Source organism: Carassius carassius, chromosome 4 (assembly GCF_963082965.1).
Source record: "Carassius carassius chromosome 4, fCarCar2.1, whole genome shotgun sequence".
NCBI lineage: Eukaryota > Metazoa > Chordata > Actinopteri > Cypriniformes > Cyprinidae > Carassius > Carassius carassius.
This window is the reverse complement of record NC_081758.1, coordinates 34,587,334-34,614,262: the sequence shown is the minus strand read 5'-3', so window position 1 is coordinate 34,614,262 and position 26,929 is coordinate 34,587,334. Positions and strand designations below refer to the sequence as shown.

Genomic DNA, 26,929 nt, shown 5'->3' with positions numbered 1-26,929 from the left:
ATCAGAGCCCATTCCACCCGAGGTATGGCCTCGTCATGGGCGTGGTCCTGCGGGATACCACTGGATGATATCTGTGCGGCGGCAGGCTGGGCCTCTCCGTCCACATTTATTAGATTCTATAATCTGCAAGTCCCTGCCCTGCAGGCCAGGGTACTTTCTATATAGACGTGCTAAGCCTTATCACGTCCCCCTTTTTTCGTTCCCTATATAAAGCTCACTAAGGTTGGCTGTTGGGACTGGGATTTCTCCTGCTATAAAGCCCCGAGCTCTCGCCTCGGGCTGTGACAGGTCGAAGTTCCCGAGCACGCACGGCGTTTTACATTGTGTTCCCATAGCGTAAGCTAGCTTACGCAGTACGAGAGTACTCTCGAAAGGGAACGTACTCGGTTACTAACGTAACCTCGGTTCCCTGAGATGAGGGAACGAGTACTGCGTAACCTGCCGTGCTATGTGCTCAGACCGGGTGATCGCTTCAGTCGATTTAAAACCTGATCCCTATGGTGAAGCGGTGGCTTATATAGTTCCAGCCACGCCTATTTTGGCGCGCTCTGACGTCCAATGGGCGCGAAGCGCCCCCATTGGTTCGTTACTCTCCGCCGCCTCACCATAGGTTGCTGCAGTTGCCGCAGCACAGCCAATAAGTGCGCGAGCCGCTTCGCTTGGGTCTGCTGTGCTGCAGCACTGCGTTTTACATTATTTAAAAATTAAGGATAATTTTTGGCTTCATATTCTCGAGAAAAGGGGACCTTTTCCCATAGCGTAAGCTAGCTTACGCAGTACTCGTTCCCTCATCTCAGGGAACCGAGGTTACGTTAGTAACCGAGTACGTTTTCGTTCGCCATGCAGCGAGCCGTGTGGCATGAAGTGTGAGAGAAAACAAAGTCGCCCAGTTCTCATCCCACAATGCCCCTGACATGTCTGCTGACGGTTAGCATTCCACACAGGCACGGAGAGGACAGCGCTCGCTGCCTGCTGTCGCTGTTGTTGCGGATGATGAAGAGGGCCTCTCTGAGGCGTTAGGAGCAGAGCGAGTGGATGGGGTCTGTGGGGTTCTCCTCTGGGAGAGGAGCGGTTGTTATCTTCCCCCCGCTGCTACAAGCTCGGAGAATTTCTTATTCATCTTTCTTTATAATCTCTCGTACCTCATGCTCTCCGCCACGGTATGGAGGGCAAAGAAAAGCTGTCCTGTGCTGAATAACAAAAACAGCAACATAAAATCTCACAAGCAACACAAATAAATAAAAACTAGTGCATTTAATAAAAAAAGATCCATATGCATTTATACAGTTTTAAACACTAAATCTTACTTTCTATTATATATATATTTTACTTAATAGTATTTATTTTATTACATTAATGCAGACAGATATTGTACTATATAAGCAGGAAGAGGAATCAGTGTTGTCTGTTTTCCCACGGAGTGTGTGTGTGTGTGTGTGTGTGTGTGTACAGGCAGCCTGGTCCTGCTGGCCTGATGCAGGCAGAGCAGACAAATGCAAAGTGACACTTGTGTGTGTAGAATGGTATTTGTAGTGACGCTTTGACCGCAGATAATAAAGTGTTCGCCCTGAGGTGATTCCAGTCGGCAAGCACCCCCAATGAAACTCACTTACTCAAATAGAGAGTGGGAAATATGGAGAGATAGATGAGAGTGCAGGAGCAAAGGAGAGGAAGGACGGTCGGAAAGGAAGGCAAAGTGAAAGTATATAGTGGTGAGCGAGTAAAGAGATTTCCAGACATTTAACATGACATGGATTGTGTGTGTATGTGTGAAGAGAGCATCTCCAGTGTGTGACGTTTCATTGAATTAAAATATTTGGAATTGGCTTTTAAATGGTTTCACGCTGAAGAGTAATGCAAATTAAAACTTCATGCTCTGTCTTTGGGTGGATATTGCCTAAAATGTTATTTCCTCTGAGAAGGTCTCAAGTATCTTGCGTATTATTCATGTGCATTTTAATTTGACTCGGAGCCCCTGCGCTTATTAGCTCTGAGATTCACCTTTGATTGGGTACTCGCTGGTATCTGTGGGGAATTAGCTAAGTAACCAGAATATGTTTTGCCAGTTCACCCTGAGCGGAGCAGGAAATGAATCGATTAAGCTCAGAGCCAAGTGTGGTCTTAACTAAATATTAGATTACATTTTGGACAGCTTTTCCATTTCAGCCTGTTTAACACTTGCCTTTGTTGTTTTTAATTGTTTATATCCCTTATGTCAGTGGACCATATTCTTCATAGTCATATTTCTGTCATTCTTTGATGTAGATGCCTCTAATTTCAGCTCATAGCGGACATCCTGAGTTGTAATAACACATTTTATTGACATCTGTTTCCATGAAGAACCTTTAAAATCTTTGAAAATCTTCCATTGCACAAAAAGTTTTTATAGTGGAAAAGGTTTCTTTAGATGATTAAAATCAAAAGGTTCTTTTAGGAAATGTTTGACTTAAAGGTTTTTTAGGGAACTTAAATTGGATCTTCTATGGCATCACTCCGAAAACCCCCTTGTGGAACATTTATATTTAAGAGTGTAGGTGTTAGTACCTCTTTGTCATTTCTTCTTGGACAGCTTGAGTAAGTGGCAGTTTTTTAGTTTTTTTGGAATTGATTGATTGTCGGACAGATCACATGAGTTATCATTGCCCATAGTTCTATACATTTCTGTTCATCCAACCTTTGTATTGTTTATTTTTCCCACTTACTTATGCAATCTGTTTAGCAATTACTGTGAATTGTTCTTATCAGTCTATGCATATTTAGATGTCTCTCTCTAGGGCTCTTGGTCTGTACAGACAGGTCCACAGTCCTTCTCTATTACTGTCATTAGTGTGTGTTTTTGAGAGGGGCAGAGATCTGAACCCGAGCCCGCGGTCAGGAGGTCTGTGGGAGGACAGGCGCGTTCTTTCAGCTCTCCACTCAATTAGAGCCGGAGAGGCACACAGTGGCATGCTGGGTTAATTGTAGAGCTTCAAACAGCTGCCACATTCAGGGTTCCATTGTGCCGGCAACGGTTGTTACGGCGACTGGGGGCCTGGGTTAGTAATCGCTGAGTAATCAGTGTGAGAGAAGAACAGATGACACGTCTATTAGCAACAGGCAGGTATTGTTTAGATTACAATGACACCAGAAGCCCCTCATGCTTGCTATATCTCTCTCTGTCTCTCTCCACGTCCCACTTTTATGATACCATTCTGCTGCGAGGGTGACAGAGAGAGAGAGACAGAGACATAAAACTGCTTGTTTTGGGGAGTGCATGCATTTTATTTTTTTTTATTTTTTTGGCTTTTCTGCATGTTTAACCAGGCCAAAACTGAATCCCGTTTGCATATATCTGTCCTACATGGTATGAAATATTTGGATTTGTGCATTCCAGTCCACAGAAAATCCATTAGTGCCTTTGATTGACTAGTTTTGATGTATCCGCATGTTTTTTTTTTGGTAATATTGCCCTCAATCTTTACACAAGAGGTTTAGTTTGCAGTGGTTTTCTGGCTAAATTCATTAAGCTGCTGTCACTTTAGCAAAACTTCTGCAAATTTAGCAGGGAACGTAAATCCATTGCTTACTTAAAGGTCACTTCCAAATCAACTAGCATTATATTGATAAATACAGCTAATTTGCTTGTTAAAAGTTTAACAAAATCGAATCCCATGAGAAATCTGTGTGGGAAATATGTTCGCCTTTTGTGTCACTCCTACAGTATTATGGATTATGTGGATTCCAGTTAAGATGACAGCATTTTGCCTGCAGAATTTTGCCATACTAAGGTAAATTTGACCACACCTTTAGAGATGCTAAAATATTAAAATGATTATGGCATATTACCAAAAAATTACTGATATTAAAAATCTTTACTAATTTTGTCTAAATAAATAATACAAAAACTAAAAATATATTATAAATAAATCCTTTTTAAATGCAAGATGTGAATTTAGATTTTTTTTTTTATTGTTTATATTAAAAAACAATTTTAATAGCAGGTGAAACAGAATGCATTACTCAATAAATATTTCTTACAATTGTCTCATGACCTTATAATAGTGTTATGTATCAATTATATCATGACCCTATTACGTTTGCCACATGCACCTTAATTGTTGCAATCAAGAGTAGTATACAAATTCATAGTTCTGATATTTTATGAAAAATGCAATATTATGAAACTACAGTCTGTCCTAGTATTGACATACCTTCTTACTACATACTCAACCACATACTGTCCTGTCTCCTTCGTAGTACATATTTTTCACACTCATAAGTTTGTCTCCTGGAATTCAGCCCATCTGTTGCTCAACTGTGCAGTTTATGTTTTTCACAATGATAAGCCCATGCACCTACAGTGGAAAAGTAACTGGACTTGGCCCAAAATTGCATGGGTCGGATGTCTCAAACGCACACTTGCACATAAAGATAATGGCTGTTCCTGTCTAAGCTTTTGTGCTGACTGCGCCTATGCTTTAACAAGTCAGTCTTTGAGGGTGGGGAGGGGTGGGGGGTGGGTGCTGTGAACCTGCTGGATGTTACCTTGCTTCTGACAGTGTATGTGTGTGTTTTTCTCAGAATCAGTTCCTGTTTATCTGTGCCTTGCCACAACCCATATTTGTTGAGCCAAGACTGATGTGGTTTCATGTGTTCATTGTTCCTTTTGAAACCCAGCGGCTGTTAAACCCCTTCTCTCCCGCTTCTGCAAGGCGTGATCAGCGCTGCTGGACATTTCAAAGCTTTTATTTATTCTTTCACCTCGCAACCGTCACAGATGGTATACAAGTGTACAAACGTCATCTGTGCTTCTGTAGAGTGTTACTCTTCATGAGAAGTTGATATTTTGGGATGCAAGGCTGAAAATATTCAGTTATTTTGTGTCACAACTCTTTCATCTTTGCATCATTTCCTGCAGATGCCTCCCTGAGGATGCTTGCACACATCTGGCCCCTCGTTCTCTCTTTTTCTCTCATTCTCAACCTTGATGCATTGCTTAAAAGAAGGAATAAACAGCCTACACAAACAATTCCCATTTTTCAGAACCTCCAATTACAATTTACTTCCCACTCACATACAGTTATATTTCTTTGATTCCCCACCAAAGTGCACATGCACACTCTTTCTACTAATTAGAGTAGTGTTAATTGAGTATTTAGGATTATGCCTCCTCCACACTGCCTGCTTACTCAAGGGCTGTACAGTCAGCGTGAAGGACGCACACTCTCAGCCCCTGCTGACCTGGGCCTTTCATAGCCCCGCTTACCATGACCCACCTACTCCACGTCAGCTTTCAGCCTGCGGGTGTTCATCTGCCGTTTGAGACTGCGGTGGGATGGCAGGGAGATTGTGGAGATAAGGTCCTGTTGTCTTTTTGTGTGTGTGCAGGGCATCTCTGGTTGGTGTGCGTCGGCGGTAATGAGAGATGGCATTTAGAGAACTACCGCTCTGACACGGGCACTCAGTGCCAGCCGCGAGTGATTAAGGACAGAGGTCATTCCGCTAATTATCCCACTGTCTTCCCGCTTCCCGCAATCTTCCCCTCCTGTCCTCCCTGAGCGCTTTGTGCCTGGCAAGACGGGATCATTTGTCCTTATGCCAGAAGGGGAAAGAGGCACAATGCATGACTGAATATGCTCGCCGAGGACAGCACTGATATTAGATTGCTGGTAAACGTGTGGCATCAAAACAGCTAGCTAATGCGATGGATCATTTCTGTAAATCAAAAAGGAATAATCAGCAATAAATGGACAGGACAGGGCTAGTGTAATATGGTTTGCTCACTCTCACTCTCACTGTGTTTGTGGGACTTAGTGCACCCACACGCACACTCAGTAGCTCCTGTTCTGTGAGCGAGCAAGGAATGGATTGCTGCCTTCCTCAAGGGAAATAATTAATCCGTACAAGGCTGTCGCATGTCGAGATGAAGCAAGTGTGAAGCATTTTGCCCAGGAGGCATTGCAGACTGTCGCCCATACAGACACCTGTTAGAACTTCTGCCCCACATTAGCATACACAACACACACACATACATATTGCAAACAGGAGCAACCACAACACCTTATACTCCACTGAGCCGGTGTGTGATAGTGTATGTGGTTTCACGTCTGCCTATTTACTGGAGTATGTTGTGTTTGCATTTGTGGCGTGTTTGCGCTGCAAACGTGTCTCTTATGTGGATATGTTATTGAGTTTATCGTGTGAATGCGTGTTTAGGTGTGTGTGTCTGTGTTTATCAGAGGACGCCATCTGCACTGTGCTCGCAAGCGTGATCAGAGGCATTGAGCACCAATAAGTCACGCAGGTCTGAGCTGATGAAAGATCTCACACTCGCTCTCACTCGGGGGATGGCCTATGTGACAGATAATGTTAGTGTAATATCAGGGCCGGGGGAAGTGTGAGGAAACAAGTCAAACAAGTCATGTTTGAAAGTTCAGTGTGTACACCATCTGGTCCTTTCTTATATGTCCATGTCATCATGATAAACAAACATGAAGTTAATAACAGAGAACTGATTAGCCTGCCAGTGGTGTTGAGATTATAGATAAATGTAATAATAATTATAAACACAGATCAATTTGACTGGCCATAAAACATTATTTTGCATAATTCATATCTAAAATTGATATCTAAATTTCAAGTAATTTAGATTTTTGTTTTTGCATAATAGATACTTTTATATATATATTAGAGCTGTAATCGGGCCATAAAAGTTAGGCCAGACAGGACCCGAGCCCAACAGGTTTCGGCCTGAGCTCGACAAGTACATTTTAATTAACAGCTTTTTAAGAGCCCGAACCCGTTTACAGCCCGACATTATTCAAATGTGCGCGCACACACACAGCTCTTTTGCCTTTTGTCAAGAATGAGTAATTTATACATGTTTTAACATAATTTATTCATAACTAAGGTAGACTAGACCTCTTGGAAGTAGAAATAAGAAATAAAATAAGTCCTCTGTAACATCTTAACATCTCAGCACTCTAAATAGACATAGGCTCATTTAGTCTATAAATAGACCAATGCACCAATAAAGTATTTTTTAACAAATTAAATTAAGATACATTTTAAATGAAGATGGGTATTTGGCAAGAATGAAATTAAGATAAAGGCTCCGCCGGATATGCTTCGCACTAGCAGCTGACATTTAATAAAAGAATAATGCCAACATTAGCGTAAATACTCTGTCCACATTATGCATTTAAGACTCAATGAATATTTAGTTATCATTTGAAAAACCTTGACAGACAGAGATTAGGCTAAGCCTACATGTTTTTGTGGAGGAAAATGATTGAATCCACTGTAGATGGCTTCAGCACGTTCCTGCGCTCACTGATGGTGCGTCATTATTCACTCATTATTCTCATTATAAACATGGTCAAAACTTTTCCACAACTCAGACTTTGCTTTAGTAGCTGGTGCAACCAAAACGTAATCGCCAGAGGCAAGCCTCCTTTACACCTACTCAGCATCCATTTTCGCATCTTTCTCGTGCTAATCGAAACGCATCACATGCCCGAGCCCGTATACGATGATATAAATTAAGCCAGACTCTAATATATATTGGCTTTTGCCAAATATATATTGGGGGGAAAACCCCCCGGAAAGTGAGCCAGCCATACCGTGCCATGCAGTGGAAAAGCATTATTAGCCCAACATATTTACTGAACAAACACCTAAGTAGCAAGTCCTGTGTAAAGTCTTTTTAAATGATGGATGTTCCCATTCGGTGGGCACAGATTCCGTGTGGGCCTGTTTATAAATTTGACATGGTCAATTATCGTTTAGAAAGGTTTAGCAAAGAATCATCAGGGAAAATCAGTGATGGTTACCTCAAACTTGTTTGTCCACCTCTCTTTCGCTCTCCACCATTGTGCTCATAGCTGCTGTAATAGCCAGAGGCCTTTGTGGGTTCCAGCAGCTCTCTATGGGTCTGAAAGGCCTCTAATCCCTGTGGCCCATGAAGTGTGAAACCCTTTGATGGCAGGTCAGGTGCTGCAGGCTTTTGCCTGTTGACAAACTAGAGTGGGCTACAGAGAGAAAGACCGCAATCGCGGCTTTATCCATGTATGAAAGGTTTCAATGGAGTAGTTTAGGAATGGAAAATATGGACCTGTCTCCTAAAAACACATGGCAGCAACAGCATTACCTGTGCTTTAACGATAATTAGCATGTTTTGGCCCACATCGTGAAGTTAGGTGAAGGCTAAGGGAGAGTGACATGGCAAAGCATGGCTCCTTAATTAAAGCATGTGATGATCAAAGGTAGACACTCGATCCAACCCCACCACCCCCACCTTACGTAAAGGAGATCAGAAAATTGGCTCATCTATTTGCATACGGACCTTTGAAATCTGCTGTTTTTTTTTTTCTCTTTGGATCCAATGAAGTGAGGAAACTGTCAGTCTAGTTGTATCATATACACACACACTCATGCACACACAAACCCTCCACACCCACCCTTCTGTGCTGGCTGTCAGGGAAACATCAAAGCGCCGTTGCGCTGCTGTTACTGAGGGAGTTGGAAGTGTCGGCCCCTGCTCTGGTCCTTCATGGGCTGGACAGATGCTCGACAGCCCCCATTTCATCTGACCCATTTAGAACACCTCCAATTAGACTGTGACAGCACTGAGACGAGCATCCTTTCATCAGCTGCCCAAGAAGATGCCAGCTAACATACGTGCTTTAAACACTCTGCAGACCTCTGTAGCCTCGGGAATGCTTTAAAAAGACTTATTAGACATAAAAGAGCTAGTCTGAGATGGAGAAAGCTTGGGGTTTGTTTAGATTCCTGCGCGAATGTGGCGTAAAACATGACATGACTTTTATTCTCAAATAATTTTCTAGAAAATAAATAATGATGGATAAAAAATTTATACATGCAATGTTTTTTTTTAATCCATAAAAAGGTGGTCATAAAACAAGTGTCAATCAGTGAAAGTGACACTCAAATAAAAGCAACAAAACATATTTTATGTATTAAATGTCATAGTATATTGTGTACATATTTATGGAGGTCTTGTCTGATCTAAAAGCCAAATGAAGTGGGGTCATGCCACATGACAGTGATCCCAAACAGAGGTGTATATCATCAAACAACAACAACAGCAGCACAATTGAATGCAATTTTGTATTTTTTGGCCATCTCTAGAGTCCTGGTTCCAATTCTATTTGAAATGCTGTGGTCTGAGCCAAGCCACTCAAGCAAGACATCCTATAAATATACATGAAATGAAACTGTTTTGGGTAGAGGAATGGGTCAGGTATGTCCTGTCTTCTGGAAAGGTTTGTGCAGCAGCTAAAGAAAATGTTTATTTGACATTCTATTTCGCATTTCTTTTAAGATCCTTTTCCCATACGCTTAATTGTTTTAAAAACTGTTCAGTGAAGATAAAGCACTATAACACTGTTTATCTTTAAAAGTAATTTATTATATAAACATTATTTTATAGTGCCTCATCTTAATCAAATGTGTTATATGGTATGTTATTTATATATGATTTTAATGATTTTTGAAACTATGAAAAAAAAACATTTCTTTACAAGAACCTTGGCTGCTTCTACATATTTGACAGTGAAGGTGGTATTTTTCCTTAAAAGCATTAATTGCTAAACATTTGTTTTCTTGACTCTGCATAGATATGCAACCTCACAACTTTTCTCTCTTTTTTTTACCACATGCTATTAGATTTTAAGAGCTTAAAGCACATGGATGATGTAGATTTAGCTGCTTGAGTGATTGACCTGTGTCAGCTTAATGGAAGCTAGAGAGGAAAAGATGTGTGACAATCAGAAATTCCTCACAGCTGAATCCCTGGAGTTCTGGAAAACCTCTCTGACATTTGCTGACACTGTCAATTATGGCAGTTTAATTTTAGTCAGAATGATAAAAATAACCAGAAAATATGCACACTTTTCTAAATATATAATTTTTGAGAGGGTTGGTAGTCATTTGTGGCAGTTGATTTATCACTTGTAAATTAAGTGCTTTGCCCGCTCCCCCACTGCCTTTTTGTAGCACTGAACTAAGTAGCCATGAAATTGCCTGAATAATGTCGTTTAAATCCAATCTCACACGGCCCTTCACCTCCGCTCATCCTCTGTGTTGCCTCTTGCAGCTCTTTCTACTTGTTTCCCCAACTCGTTTTTCTCAGAATCCCAAAAGCCCTAGGTTTCTCTGAAAACGGCTGATTCAAAACCCTGATCAAGCCAAAACAGAGTCCAAATACAAGGACACTTTGTCTTGCTGTTTGACTATAAGACATTAAGGTTTATTGGGCTTTTTATCATTTCCTGCCCTGCCCAACATGTGGGTCTTTGCGTTTTAATAGGAGTGAGTCAGTTTTGCAGCTCAGCTTTTAATGGATGTCTCAGTCGTTTTTTTATGACAAAGCTTTTAAAGTACATTTTGTCTCACAGTTTCTCTGTATAGGCTGAAAAAACCCGGTTACAAATTCCCAGTAGGTGAAGTTTTCAGGGGTTCATGGGAGGGGTAATGTAGGTCTGTCTCTTCATTTGGAGATGGTCTGATTGAATAATTGAGAAATTGGCCTGGCCAAGGCTAAGACCTACTGGTGCTACTTATAAATCTCAAATGTGTCAATGCAATTAAACAAGTCTTTTATCCTCCTTACTTCCTGCTTGCTCTCCTTTCCGTCTCCAAGGGTAACCCAATTTTGAACAATAGAGAAGCCAAATTAATTTCACAAAGCACTGGATTAATAATGCCTTAGGTGTCTGATTTCAAGTTAAAAAAGAGCTATTTATCCAGGGATAAACCTCCACTGGAAAATGTGAGAGAGAGAGGACTGGGTGAGAAATAAAATACAGTTTCTATAGAAAGGCTGAATTTAAAACTTTCAATATTCACATCGTTTGTGAATTGTGCATCTACAGTTTGTACCCTTTCATTTTTGTTCTTAGCAGACTTTTTCTTACCATTTGAAGATTGCAATAATGAAAGTACATGCATAAGGTCAGTGCTAAATACTAGATGGGCAGCTGAGAAAACACATTGCATGTATTTAAAGTTGAGGAAGGGTCTTATTTTCTTTCTTGTGGAAAAGGCTGAGCTGTTTTTGTAATGTAATCCAAAAAGAAGGACAGGTCATCTAGAGTGATGCCAAAAGTTGTTACACACCTGAAGGCAACGACTATGTGACCTTCAAACAGATAAAAAGGTCTTTGGAAGCTAGAAGCTTGGCACACTCTGTACTAAAACAGATTGGGATATGCCCAAAAAGATGGAATATAGAGTGCCAGAGAGTTATTTAGAAGAATGTCCAGGCTACTGCATTATGACACTGAAATGACAAAAAGTTGCCATATTTGTGGACCATGTTCCAAGTGTCTTAACGTCTGACTCATGGTTTTCTTATACATATTTTTTTTTGTCTTGCAGGTGAGCTGACTGTCCCCATGCCTTCCCCGCGCTATCCCAGTGCAGCAGAGCTGGATGCCTATGCGCAGAAGATGGCCAACAGCCCTCTGTCCATCAAGATCTTCCCCACCAACATCAGGGTCCCCCAACACAAGCACCTTAACCGGACTGTGAACGGATATGACACCACCGGACAGCGCTACAGCCCCTACCCCCCCCTCCACACAGGGGGCTACCAGGGTCTGTTAGCAATAGTCAAACTCTCATCATCGTCGTCATCATCCTCATCTTCCTCATCATCTTTCACCACAAAGGGCGTCGTCAAAAACTCTGAGGGCAGGAGGACTAAGTTGTCTCCGGCGCAGATAGCAGTGGCTCCTTATCCACCTCCCAACAGCAGCACTTTAGGTCATTGCCACGGACAGATTGTGTACCACACAGGGCATCCCAAACCGCCAGAGGCTACCACTCTGTCAGTCCCCCCTAACGTCACTGTGGCCAGCTCCGTGATCCCTGTTGCAGGGGGCCGAGTATTGAACCTCCCTCCTCAATCGAATCTTCCCTCCATCCAGAGCATCATTTACCAGATCAACCAGCACTGCCAGGCCCAGGCTCTGCAGCAGGTGTGTCAGAACGGGGCCCCGACGAGACCTCCGAACTGCAGCCCATCCAAACAGGGCACCGCTAACTCCTCAGGGGGGACTTACGTCACTAGTGTGGCTCCGCAGGGAAACATGGCCTATTCAGGGACGGTGCTACCAGGGCAGAACGGGGAGGCAATGAAGGCTGGGATGTATCCCGAAGGTATGGACTATCTGCTGTGGCAGAAACAACAACAACAGCAACAGCAGCAGGCAGTTTTGAGGATGTACAGTGGAGGGAGCGGAGGTGGAGGTGCTATCAGCAAGTCACCTGAAACCTGTGCCCCAGGAGGGTCCATCATGCTCGGAGGGGCACAGGTGTCCTCCTCAAGAGGTTATCCGATGACTGCCAGTACGAGTGGTGGGGGTGGACTAGACAAGGTCAGCTCCTCGCCTTTGAACTGTGTGGGGATGCATGGGAACTTTTCTGTCGGTCAGTACTTTGCGCCTCCATGGAACAGTGTTCTGGTGACACCGGACAGTGACTGCTACAACCCACAAGAGCTGCCAGGAGCTACAACCACAGCCGGACCAGTGACGGGACACAGGGAACTGGGATTCCATCACCAACACCCTCATCATCATCACCACCACCACCATCATAATCATCACCACCCCCCCATAGAGAGCACGGGTCTGTGCTGCAGTTTGCCTAGTAAGAGTCTATGTAATGCTTCAGTGTTGAGCAGCAGTCTGCAGTCACTGGAATACCTGATCAATGACATCCATCCTCCCTGCATCAAAGAGCAGATGTTGGGGAAGGGATACGAGACCGTGTCTGTGCCGAGACTATTGGACCACCAGCATGCGCACATCCGCCTCCCTGTTTACAGATAAGAAGAGATGGGGCTGTCCAATATAAAGAGCGAATGGAAAATCTTTAATCACAAACTGCAGTTCTTGCCATTGCCTAGATTTGCAGTGGAGTTCCGTGCTCCTGCTCAAAGCAGACTGGTGGAGATCTGGATCAAAACATGGTTGGGTGAATGCTGGAAAGCCAATTGGTGCCTCTCGGCTCAGAGCTGAGAGAGAATTGCTGGCTAGGAATTGGAATGTTCCTAAATGTGGATTCTTTTTGCCAAGAGGGATTTTTTCTTTTTTCTGCTTCTTCATTGTTGTTGTTTTCCAATTGTTTCTCTTTTTTCCCCTTTTAATTATTTTATCAGACTAATTTAATTTATTTTTAATTTTTTTGGTTTAAAAATGAAGTAAATATGGCCTCCTCTCCTCCCCACATCGCAAGTCGCCATTTGGATTAACATGATGAAGATGATGGTCTTAAAGCACCACGGTTGTCTATAAAAGATACAGTTAAACCTATGCTCACAAAACACTGTAAGAGGTAATGGTATGCACACATTACAACATTTCAAAGACCAAAAAGGCAACTAGATCAGTGCTTTTAGGTAACGTTAATGGATAAAATGGAAAAACCTTAGTTTTAATTGATTTTTCATAGAAATTGCACTGCTTGGGGTGTAACAATGTGTGAAAGTCTTGGCAGGTTGGAAATTAGACATTTGAATATAATGTATTTAAAGAACATGAAGACTTGAACCTATTTTTGTTGTTTTATATATATTTGTAGTATATAATATGCATTGGCTGCTAAGGGAGTAAGAGTGTAAAATGCTTAGGTTATTAATGTTTCGTTAAGGGTCATTCATTTTGATTTTATTCTCTTTTGGCTGCAGTATAAGTTTCTGCTGTTCTCATGGTGTAATCACCACCGAGAGCTAAACAACAATTCTCATTTATTTACCTACACTGGAATCAAATCTCCAAATAAGCAGATATATAATGAAAGCTTGTGTGAAAGCTCTGAAATGAGACCGCCCTCATTAACAAGATTAGGCCGATCCGGTCTGTTTAAAAAGGAACATCATATAAACTCTGGAAATGAGCTGTCTGTTGTTGGAAAGCTTGTTCTTGATTGGTTAGAGATCAAATATACCTTCCCTCACTGCTTTGAAGTTTCAAAGTACATTCGAGACCATTAAATGAGGACCTGAGAGGAGTTAAACTATCAGAGGTGTCGCTTGACCATTCCTTTTTTTGAAACGATAAAAACAATCATTGCCTCTCTTGAACAGAGGTGGAAGGAGAGGTGACGAGCGTTTTTCTCAGCTCTGTGCTAGCGGTTTGAGCCGGGTTGAGGCCGCTCGTAAGCTTTGTCTCAACACTGAAATATTTATTCCGACTGTGACTTTCCTGTGAATGTACTGCACTTAGATTACTGAGAAGACTAATGCCTTGTGGGACAGAGGGGGAAAATAAAGAAAAATTGGATGGGCACAGCGGTCCCTGGCGTTAAATTAGCATTTCTTTTGTCAGTCAAATTTCACCGGTAAATTGAATTTAAAAACTCAAGTGAGTCGACAGGGGTTTCTGGCAGAGGCAAAAAGCTGGCTACAGTCTAGATTTATGAAGTGCAATTATTATGACTGTATTAACAATTTTGTTTTCTCTGAGCTTACACCAAAAAAAGAAAAATGTAAAAGTACAGCTGTGTCTACATTCCCAATGTACCACATACTCATTCCCTTCTTGTTTTGAGGTGCAAAATAAAATGATTTCAAGAATTTATTGAGAAACCCACGTCTTTGCTTTGACCTTGTCTGTATTACTAAAGGGAAATTGTCATGCATAAACGCAAGCCGTTTGGGAGGTGGAAAATTAACTTCTTGTAATTGAGTACTTGCAGAGATATATTATCTACTAGATAGGCGCTACTGAGTTTTTCACACTTGAAATGGTTAACCCAAAGTCATTTTTGACTTAATCCTGGTGAAATTAATCCTATACTTATACTTTATTATACATTAGTAATTAGTCTTGAGTAGTCCGGTTTTGAGATCTCACACTGAAAACCCTGGGTTAAAATTTGCTATTTGCATATTGATGAGGTTAACATAATTGAATTGACAAGTAAGGCATGCAACATATTTTTAGTACTTCAAGTCTGCAACATTTTTATATTTGAATACTATTAAATGCACATTTTTGAGTCCTCTTATAATTTAGTTAAAACCTAAAATTCACATTCCCCAAATTCCCTGTGACAGCTCACATTTGATGGGTTTTCACTGAAAAAAAAAAATCATAATTCTAATTAGTTTTTTTTTTCTTATGTAACCACATTAGGATTTTGTCACACATCTTATGTTGTTAAATTAATGTTTATTGCATGAACAATCATTTACCTTGTCTCAGTGGTTCATCTGACTGTAATTACTTTCCAAAACATAGTCCACCAAAAATATTTTGACTGATTCGTTGAATAAGGAGCTTCCCGTGTTGAGCAGTTTGAAAAACATTGATGTCTCGGAGCAGCTGAAATACTTTGCAATATGCTACAGTGCATGTCCACAGAGATCCATTGTGTCTCTGCAGAGAAGACATGTAAGAAGTGATTGTGTTAGTCAGGCTGAACATGCTTGGAGTGTGCCGTATTGATCTGCTGTAGATTAGCTCATAATAGCCCACTGCTTGCTTTGAAGACAAACAAGGGGACCAGCAGGGAATACAGGCAGTACACCTGAAGTCAGCCATGCCTACATTCTGCATTCACAATGCTAGTCTTCAAGCAGATTTTTTTTATGTTTTCAGTCCATCAGTACATGTTTGTGCTAGATAAGGGGTGATATCCTAGATAAAATGCACTCTGAAGTATGTGAGCTCATGTTGGTTTAGAGAAACCGGAGTTGTAACAGTCTATAAACATCTCAGAGTGCACGCAGTCTTTTTTCCGTGTGTAGTTTTTGTCAGCTTGAAAGATGTGCGTCTGATCACATCCCTGGGGGCTTTCATCTCTGCCTCCCTGCTGCTGTCATCCTTTATGTTCTATCTCTGCTGTGTTAATGGATTTGAGGAGTCCGCTGCAGCAAAGGACTCTCTTTCAGTCTCTTTCTTTTTCTCCTGTTCTGCCCTCTACAATTCAGAGTGCTTTAGTTTTATTCAGAAATAGAATGGACCAGGGTCAGAAATTAGCTTTTCCATTAAGGGCCAATTTTTGCCCCCTTAATTGTTTTTTTTACATTTGTGAGGGCAATTTTATTACCACCTTAATTATTTTGTCTGTGTTGTCTTTAATGTCAAATACTTGAATTTAACCAATTACTTGAATCAGTCAAAATACTTAAACTGTTGCCAATAACAACTGACTGTTTAAAATTGTATCTAAATTATACTGCATGTTTAGCTAATGTGGCTACAAGATTATGACAAAAATCGTTCTTGTCGATTATTGCACTCGATATTGTAATAATGATTATTAATGTTGATTAACAGAATAAATATAAAAACTTGTTTGTGTTTTGTGTCTGCATTTTGGGCAAACTGGTAATTAGAGAAAATAAAATAATACAGTAAAAATTATCGTAATTTTAATTGTAAAAGACTAAAATCCTTTAAAACCTTATAATTGGTCAGCAAAAAGTACTCTTACGTGAAACACTAAAATATCATGGGACTTTTCATGCAAGTTTACAGTAAATGCTGTTGATTGTACCAGTTTTGGAATTAAAAACTAACAAATCAACTTACATATTACAATAAAAAACTGTAAACTAATATTCTCTGTGTAACAGCTTGCATTTGATGGGTTTAAGGCGGATGTGAGTTAATTTATAAAGCAAAAGAAAAAACATATTTTAGTACTTTGGTATAATAATAATAATATTTCAGGTAACAAACTATGCTTTTATACTGTAAATGTAATCTGTGCAATTTAAAACTTTTACGGCAAAGTTCTGGCAGCCACAACTGCCATTTTACCATAAAATAATCAAATAACATTTGAAAATTATTAAAATAATCTATTATATTATAAAATAATAATATTAAAGTAATTAAACTTTTGGTTTACTAAATTTTATATATATATATATATATCAGAGGTGGGTAGAGTACCCAAAAACTGTACTCAAGTAAAAGTAAAAGTACTTCTAGAAATATTTACTCAAGTAAAAGTACTAGTCTTGAATAGTTACTTGAGTAAGAGTAAAAGAGTATCGGATAAAAAATCTACTCAAGTAGTTAGTTACTAGTTACTTTGGGTCATATTTACTGTACTGAGCCTATTTTTATTTAGATATATAGATAAAATGTATGTAATGTATGTGTGCGTGTATAAATGTATATATTTCATCAGCCTTTACTCCAATTTATGTAATTTATTATAAAACCCAGTCTGTTTACTTAAGTAACAGATATAGGTGTCATGCCATAACATATTTTTAATACGACTGACTTTATATTAAATGTGAATTTAACATTAAAAGTTAATGTGATATAAATATTGCTACTAATCTTTCATTGTTCAGAAAGAGAGCAAATAACATTTACATTATTAAAGATCATTTTCACTGACAGTCTAGATTTCAAACACTCTCAGAAACTCCCATTAAAATCACTGAAACTGTTTAGCGGCAGTTTAGCGATGACTCATCGGAACGCCTCTGATTGGCTAATGCTTTAATGAGCTCAAAAGAATCATGTGTGATTGGTTATAATGCGCAGTGCTGTAAAAACGCGTCTGTCTCTGGCTCAGCACCAGCAAACAATCACAGATCTGAATTTAGCAGCTGGACTTGCTGAACGTATTCGCACCGGTGTGACTGTATTAAAATTAATAAAATCTTAATCGGCTATTTTTTGTCTTTTGGAAGCTGCATTCAACTTGACTCCCCTCTGTTATAAGCCACACACGTACAACAAACTAATGTCAGAGGTATCGTGTACTGTAATCGAATGTAGCCCAAGTTATTACCTGTTAAACAGTAGACAGCACACGCGGTGTTCATCTAATAAGGATCTCCATCGCTAGCAAATAATAGCCTTTGCAAATCTGCTTTCAATTCAGTGCAGTTCCACAGCCACGTTTTCAACGCTCTTTCTGTTCTTAAACGTTACAACTCTGAGTGAACCACTTCAGACGCTCAGCGCGCGCGGCAGCGAACTGAACGACTCATTCAAACTGATTCATGAACCAATTCACTCGTTTGCCAATTGGTTTGATCGAGCCTTTGAACAGAATTGACTCAAAAGAAATGAATCATTCACGAATGGGCATCGTTCATTGCCCAGAGAAAAGTAGACGGCGTGTTTGAAATAAACTGAAGCATTTATAACATTTATTGCATTAAGATAAAGTAGAGAGGAGCGTCGCCCACAGTAACGAAGTAAAAGTACAGATTTTTCCCCAAAAATTTACTCAAGTAAGAGTATAAAGTACCCATCTTTAAATATACTCCGAAAAGTATTAGTTACCCCAAAAAATTACTCAAGTAAATGTAACGAAGTAAATGTAACTCGTTACTACCCACCTCTGATATATATATATATATATATATATATATATATATATATATATATATATATATATATATATATATATATATATATATATATAATATACATATATATAATATACATATATATATATATATATATATATATATATATATATATATATATATATATATATAACTCAACTCATATATATATATATATATATATACAATTTTATTTTTATTTTTTTGTCTAATTTCAATAGTTTGAAATCTTATGAAAAAATGAACATATCAGACATATTTATCAGCACCAAATGTAATAGCAAAAATAATAATATTTTCCCAACAGTTTTTCCAACCATTCCATTGTTTAGTCCTACCTCAAACTCATGCCATATGTTTACCTGTCAGACAACTCAAGCAGAACAATGTTTTAAAAGCAATGCAGAGAGACAGTCCCTTGGAAATCAACTTACAAAGGCTTATAGTTGTTTCTGCACATTAAACTGAAAAAAGTATATATATATATATATATATATATATATATATATATATATATATATATATATATATATATATATATATATATATATATATATATAAACTTGAGTATTTAAATCTGCAGTATGAATTACTGGCCTATTAAACATTATATAATGCAAGTTAATTAAAGTTTTAATGAAGTTTAACCCAGTTCTACTTAGCATCTTGCTGAACTGGCCCATTCACTAATGCAAACAGAGAGACAGATTGGTGTCAGCAACAATAGGCCTCTTAGCGTCCATACGAATAATAGCATTAGACCCTGTATACAATCACAATGAGCTGTGTCCCCTCATCTTCTTTGGCTTTAAGAAGACATATGGACCATCAGCAGCTGCACCTGTCCTTTGAAGCACCATGTCTTTGAGTGGTGGTTTGTTTTCAGAGGGATTATAGTTAGCGCTGACTGTTGCAGTGTTACAGGAAGGTGGACTTTGGAGAAAGAAAGAGACCGGACAGGCGGTGGATTCAGAGCAGCCCTGGAGCGTGAAGTCATCCTGGTTGGTAATCTGGATAATTGCAGCATTGCTATTGCTAGTCTCTGAGTGTATGCCTCTGTGGCCCTGTGTGCAGACTGGCCCCTCAGGCCCAGTGAACCGGGCCACTGAAATTCCCTTCTGCAAAGAGAGAGTGAGACAGCTCTACCTCCAGCCTGTCTTATAAGACATATTTATTGGATTTATTTAATGAGGATCATAAAACTGATAAAATTTGAAAAAAAGTTTAAATGAAATCAAAATTAGACCCCATTTATGTTCTTAAAGGAATAGTTCACCCAAAAATGAAAATTAGCAAAAAAAAAACCACAGGCCATCCGAGATACAGATGAGTGTTTATTTATCAGAATAGATTTGGAGAAATTTAGCATCCCGCCACTTGCTCACCAATCACCGCAGTGAATGGGTGCCAAACAGCTGATAAAAGCTTCACAATAATCCAAAGAACTCTAGTTTATTCCTTAACAGCTTGTGAAGTGGAAAAGCTGTGTGTTTGTAATAAATTCATTATTTACTTTTTTTTTTTTACTTAATTTTTAAACCTTTGCTTCTGGCTAAAATATGAAACCTCTTTCCACAATCTTTCTTTCCCCAGTGAAAAAGTTGTCTAGTCTGAATAAAGAGGGAAATATGCATAGATCGAACACGGTTTACAAATGAAAACAGTCCAAAACAGTTCTAAGTAATGTCTGTGGATGTTGATGTGAGAGGACAAAAGGGGATGGACTTTTTCCACTGGAGGGAAGCATTATTATGGATCATGGGCCAGAAGCTAATGTTTAAAGTTAAAATGTCTTAACCATTAGCCAAATAGTTATTTAGGCATCTTAGCATTTTAGGCTTCTGTTGAAGACAATGTAGTCATTAATGTTAATATAAAAAAGATTATGGGAGTATTGCAAATAATAATGATCTGAAAAGGCGACATGCATAATGCAATGCTAAGTCAATGAAATGTCAGTCATTTTGGATACAAATCTCTTCCAAATGAATGAATGTACTGTAAATGCAAATGAAGCACTACCAGTGAGATACGCTGAGGTGCTCTGCAAACCTTTCATTTCATCTTCAAAAGTGGGTTCTGTTGTGTCATGATCTAGTCAATTCCAGATGAATAAAATCAAGGCTTACTTCTATAAATAAAATCAAGTCTTACCAGCTTACTTCTATCTTGCTAAATATTTAGAAACTTTACTATGAAGTGCATTGCATTACAAAAGTTTTTTTTTCTATGTTGACATTGAGGTGGCTTCATTGGAGAGCCAAATTTTGCATTCTGTCTTTATTTGAATTCAGGGTAGAAGTTTTTCTCTTTAGCCTCACTGCTTTACTTTCCTGCTTCTTCTTATGCCCACAATCCTTGACACATCCTATGGGTAACACTTTGAGTGGATTTTGTTGTCACTTAACCACTGAAATGGTGGTCAGAGCATCCCATTAACAGATCCATATGTGGGCTTTCATTTAATACCCTCGTTCTTGAGGGGTCTTTATTATCTCTGTGTCTGTCGTCGCACTCTCTTTCTGTCTCTCTCAACCTCTCATTGTAATTTAAATAGCTAAAGCAGCCCTCCTGTTCTTCTCTGCTGGTTCATTGTTACAGTCATTAATTAGTTCATCTTTGGTTCAGTTCAGCTGTCAGACGGAAAAGCTCAGGGTTCAGCGCTCTGGATTTACCATATGGATCTCTTCTTCTCTGCCATTATAAGCTAAACATGATTTCAGAGGACATATGGACTGTAAATACATCCTATATATCCAATTAGTGTAGCATGGTCAACATCCGAACCCAGTATTGGCTCCACCTGGGCCATGCATAATTTTTCATATTGATATGAACTAAATGTTAATTTCAAATTTTTTTCCTCAGATCTAATTTTTGAAGCATTTTAGTTCCATATCAGTAACTTTATTAATTATTATGTTGCCTCAAGGCTACTTTGTGCAGTTAGGGTACCAAAATGCATAGGAAAATATTATTAATTAGTGATTTTTAATAGAGTAAAGCAACTGTGCACAAATACAGTAATTAAGAAAACTTTTTTTTTTCTTAACAAGACCTTCTCCTAATTCCACACTGTTCAAAATATTTAAAATAAATTCCTGGTAGCTGAAAAATTTCATTAGTCTTAATATTTCCCGCACATGATGATTATCATGCCCTTGCATCCTGGTTATCATCTTTTTCCCTTGCCTTGCCTGTTATGCATGGTGTCCCTATATGAGGAGGATTTATTCAAGACAATTTTAGGTGCATTTAGAGATTAGTGACCACATAAACCACACAGACTCAGTGTTACAATGAGCCACAATCTTGAATCCTATTGCATGTGCGAAACTTTCCCATGACAGCAGAACGTGGTGACTTTTATTTAGAATATTCAGAAGATAAATATGCATGCAAAAACAAAAGCAGACCTCTTATGTTCACCAATGCTGCATTTATTTAAACAAAAAATACAGTAATGTTGTGAAATATTACTGTAATTTAAAATAACTCATTTCTGTTTCAATTGATTGAATTTGTAAATTATTCCTGTAAATGGTAACCCTGCATTTTTAGCAGTCTTCAGTGTCCTGTGAACTTTCAGAAATCATTCAAATATGCTGATTTGCATATTTCGTATTATTATCAATGTTGAAAACAGTCGCATAACTTAATATTTGTGTGAAACAATTTTTTTTTTCAGAATTCCTTTTTGTAAATAGAAAATTGAAAAGAACATTTATTTGAAATAGAAATATTTTTTGGTACAGCATGAATGTCTTGCCTGCCACTTTATTTGATTTATTGCATGCTTGCTTAATAAAAAAAAAATGATAATAATAAAAACCTTATTAAAGTAATACTTTTTTTCTGTTATTTTTCTGTGTTTTTAGTTCAGGGTATGAACTGCTCCATGCATGGATTAAAATTTTTTCATTTTTTTTTTTCAAGTTAAAATTGGTTTACATCACTTTTTAAGTATCATAACCAATGAAAACAATGTAAGTTATGATTGTTTGGACCATCCCTGCTGGGAAGGAGATGTAGAGATTGGACCTCTGCTATGTATTATCAGTATATACTCGGCTGAAATCATATGTGCACGGCAATCAACTACATGTCCAAAGAATTCTTTTTCATTGAAATGGACTGAGTGGCATTTCAGCCCCGTCTGTCTATATCAGTGTTATCTAAATCTAGATTCACGTCTATGTCTAGGCAACACTGGTGGCGTTGTGCACAGCAGGCCATTGTTACACAGCCAAGTATTTGAAGGGCACAGGCCCTGTGGGAGAGAGACAGGAGCCAGCAACAGGGGGAGGGATATGGCAACACAGTGAGCTTGATAGAGAGCTAAAACCCATAATCCCTCTGGTTCAAACCACAAGTGAGACTCTTTCCTCTGTGTGCTTGATGGCAGGGTCTAACTCTTCGGTGTGCGTGCGCATACAAGGCCAAAAAACAAGGCGTGCTGATAAAAGCCATCCCTCTCACTTCTTCCTTATCCATGTCGCTCAGAAAACAGAAATAAAAATAAGGGCAGCTGCTCTCACCGCAGATCTCTGGCACTGCGTCTCGAGCACGGCACGCACACAAACTGTAGGTCTTGCCCCCATTGTGGTTCGGACTCAGTGAGGTGCATGTAAACCAAAACATTGCTTTTAAAAGAGCGTTGCCTCTAGTGTAGAATGTTCTCTCATGGAGAGCTTCGCTTCTGGTCTGGCTGAACTCCAGCACACATACTACGCAAATAAAAGAGAGATACAGGCCCAACGTTCATCCAACTGATCAATGCCAGGGGCCTCGTGCATTCTGGGTAACTCGGCCCATCCGAACCTAATGCTCCTTTGATGATATAACATTTTGAAATGTTGCAATGTTCTTTCAGGAGTTCACTGGGCTGCATCCCAATACGCCTACTTATAGTATGCACTGGAAGGATGCACTTTATTGATGAAAGGAAAGTGTGTACTGCACAAGAGAGTGCCAGTATTGTTTACCTACCCTCATGTTGTTCCAAACCTGTATGACTTTCTTCTGTGGAACAGAAAATGAAGAGATATTTTGAAGAACAAAACAATACTGCACCACGCTGAATTTCATCGTGTGGACGAAAATAAAATAAAGTAAATAAAATCATTGTGACTTTTTCAAATATGTGAGGGTCAGTAAACAAATGCTGAATTTGTATGATCATGAAAAGTTTACGAAAATGTATGATTCTTCTAAATCTGGTTCCTAAAGATAATCTTCACAAATTAACACAACTTTAAATCATTTGAAGCCTAAATAAAATCGGCAGAAGTAAAAAGGTAAACGTAGGCTATAACTGAAATACACCATGTTCGTGCGTCTTGAATTTCACCACGATTAAGCTTCTGACAGATCAGTCTTTATTCAAAAAACATTTTGAGTTAGAATAGTTTGCAAAAACATAATTATAAATTATAGCTGTTTGTTCATTCCTCCTGTCATGACACCCATGTGGATCTAGAAAGATGGTTCAATTGTAAATTTAAAAAGTAAATTGTTTAACACATGGGTAAAATGACAATGTCAACGTGGCAGATATGTGCAGGAATGTATTTACACCTAGATGTGGTTCATGAATGGTCACAAAGGTCACTGAATTAAGTACATACTCTGAAAGTCTCTCTTTTTCCTTCTTGTGCTGATGTCTTTAACACAAGGCAACTGAAAGGCACAATCTCTTTTTAGTCAGACAGTCAGCAAAACTGAAAAAAAAACTGAAAGGCAAAAAGAACAATCGCTTTGTTTGCTAAGTTCCAAGCCAGAAGATTTCAGCATGGACTTCACTGGCCTTTCCTCGGAGGAATTGCAGTGAAACTGAAGATAGCTGAGCCACAGATGAAAGAGACGAGAGCGAGAGGGAGGGTGAAAGAGCTTCGTATTTGTCACTAAATTGGATTAAAGATTTAGCTGGCATCATTTGTAGTAATGTATGCAGAGTTAAACGCTGCTCAGAAGCCTCTCTCACTTAAAGAGCTTTAATACTGAAACTGAACAAAGTGCATTCAGCTGTGCTGAACACAATCTCCACGGGATGAGCAGTTTCCTTTTAATGTTACCATAACTACACTTCACTGCACTTTTGGCAAATTTCCCACCCTTTGAAAAAATTTCAAAACGCTGCTGTTTCTCTCACTGTCTAATGTGAGGAAAAGCACTAGACAGTCTGGAGATTAGTTCAGCAGTTTTATTTCCCATTAATTGCTGTATTGTTTTGTTGGGCTCATACTGAGAATACATCTGTGATTGAGCAGAAGCAGTTCCGCAATGTTTTCAGCGCTCTTAAATGAAGAACGGGTGGATAAAAATAAGAGAGAACCAATCAAAAGCTTTAAACGATGAATCTGGAAATTCAGAGAATCTAAAGCATCTAATGTGTTACAGTAAATCTCCATTTTATTTTAACCTGATTGTTTTCATTTGACAGTCTAAGTGTTGAATTCTGTTGCTCTTATGGATGATTCGTTGTGAGCTTTTAGTTGGTTTTCTCTGTGTAATAGTCAAAGGAGAAGGGGACAGAGCTGCAAAAAAGAAAACTGCTCAGGGCTTCAGCCGTCATGATCTGATTCAACATCATATTCAGCATCATAGTGAACGACTTTAAAGATGAAGAGGGTAGAAGAGAGGAATATAGATGGAGATGGCCTTTACATTTTGTATGCTTGTAAAAGGCACAATCCCATTTAAATCAGTTATGGAGTCACAGTAGCAGTAAAGATCTTTCCAAACTAGTCTGAGCCAGTTTTAGCTCTGATCAGCTGAAGGCTGAACGGGTTCACCTACTGCTTTTCCTTTGAAATAGTTGTTAGTTAAATACTGCTGTTCATCACAGTTCTTCTTGGGTTATTGGTGGTGTTTAGTGTAAATATGCTAAAATGTAAACAAAAAAAATGGATAGCAATATACATGAAAGGATACCAATAAAGCAAGCTAAGTTTTAAAGTAGCTTCCCTTGTGCCGGTGGGTGTACAAATAAATGGCTTTTATCAGTCTTGTGTGTGAAGACTATTAAAAAAGAGAGAGCAAAAAATAATTTTGGAGAATAGAGGAGGGTAGATGTGTGTGGGGCTTGGAGGGAGAAATGCAAATAACCATGAATGTGGAAAAATAACAGCGTGAAAATTCAACTGTGCAGAAATTTCTCACAAATCAAACCTCAAGCCCCCAAAATTGTGCCATCAGCACTCCACCCAAGCCGAGCAATGTCTGACTTCATTAAGGCTTGTGAGCGAAGGTGCAGCTGCACATGAGTGTGTTTGATTAACTCTGCAATGAACAAATTCAGTGAGCAGGAAGCCTTTTATCAGCCAGACTCACTCACCTGTACATCTTCCTGCCTTTTAGCCAGCAGCAAATTAGCAAACCGACGGCTGTCAAAAATGAATAATTGAACTACATTTACAAAGATGAAGACTGAACTGGTACACTAGATCAATTCGTATTTGCTAGGCTTTGGCTAGAATTACTACTTGAAATAAATACTTCTTGGTCACGTGTGGCGGATTAGTATATTAGTTGTTTTATAACCATCACGAGGAGTCGTGGTTTTCTCAGATAATTTAAAAACAAAACTTTTAGACTACAAAACATCCTCCTTAGTAAGAAATACACAGACTAAATTTGGAAAATAGCATACTAGCAGACTTATATTTCTGCATATAAAGACATTGCATAAATGGTTTCCAAATTCACCACTGATCTGTGCCTAAAATCACATACTGTCAGAGCATGTAATGCATTTGATGAAGAATTTACTAAACCATTAATATAGGACATTCTGTAAGCATCAGAAGTGTGTAATATGAGTACAATCTGGTCATACTAATCTGCCATGTGACCTTTGGCATTCACAAATATGGTGACGCCTAATCCTGAGGTAGTAAAGTGTCTATCATATGGCAGTAGGTCATTCAGATACATTTTGCCTTGTTTTTACCACAGTTTAATATGATTGCATGGCACCCAGTTGTCATCTTGAATAGTCATTTTGATTTTTAATTATATGCTATATATATATATATATATATATATATATGAATTAAGTTACATTGTAGGTAGACCTCAGCTGGGAGAAAATTGATCGTATTAATAATAATAATAATATATATATTATAAAATAATAGCTATTGCTGTGTGAAGCTCAGTGTTGATATTGTATCAGTACAGATTTAAATTTTGCAATAAGCAGGTAAGACTTTTAAAGCTTTGGTGTTTTCAAAGTGGTGATGTAAGAATACAAAAATCTGTTTCCAGTCCAAACAAGGAAACTCCCCCCTTTGTTGTCTCATATTGCAAATCTCATTCATTCAGAAATGCCTCACGTTGGCGATGAACCTCACCACTGGGTCTGAAAGCTATGACTTCCCCCTCCTTCAAAGCAAGTACAAATTTACTTGGGAGAAGAGGAATGTCTGAACCAGTAAAGAACAGAGAGGGGTTAAACAGTGTCATACCATAACCTCACCATAACCATTTGCTGCCCTTAGGTCAGCAGGGCTGACTCCGGCTGATGTTAGCCATTAGCCCAGCCATTTGCCCATATGTTGGAGCAAATGAGTGCTCGGATAAGTCATGGATCCG

The 26,929-nt window shown here is 39.0% G+C and overlaps 1 protein-coding gene across 2 annotated transcripts in view; it reads left to right on the top strand.

The window, feature by feature from the left end:
- Positions 1-14,581, top strand: part of fam222aa (family with sequence similarity 222 member Aa) — a 67,904-nt gene extending 53,323 nt beyond the window's left edge. For both annotated transcript variants that reach the window (XM_059548610.1, XM_059548611.1), the window contains exon 3: positions 11,380-14,581. In XM_059548610.1, coding sequence (XP_059404593.1) covers positions 11,380-12,836 — 1,457 coding nt within the window. In that variant the 3' untranslated portion in view covers positions 12,837-14,581. The remainder of the gene's footprint in view (positions 1-11,379) is intronic.
- The last annotated feature ends 12,348 nt before the right edge of the window (positions 14,582-26,929 follow it).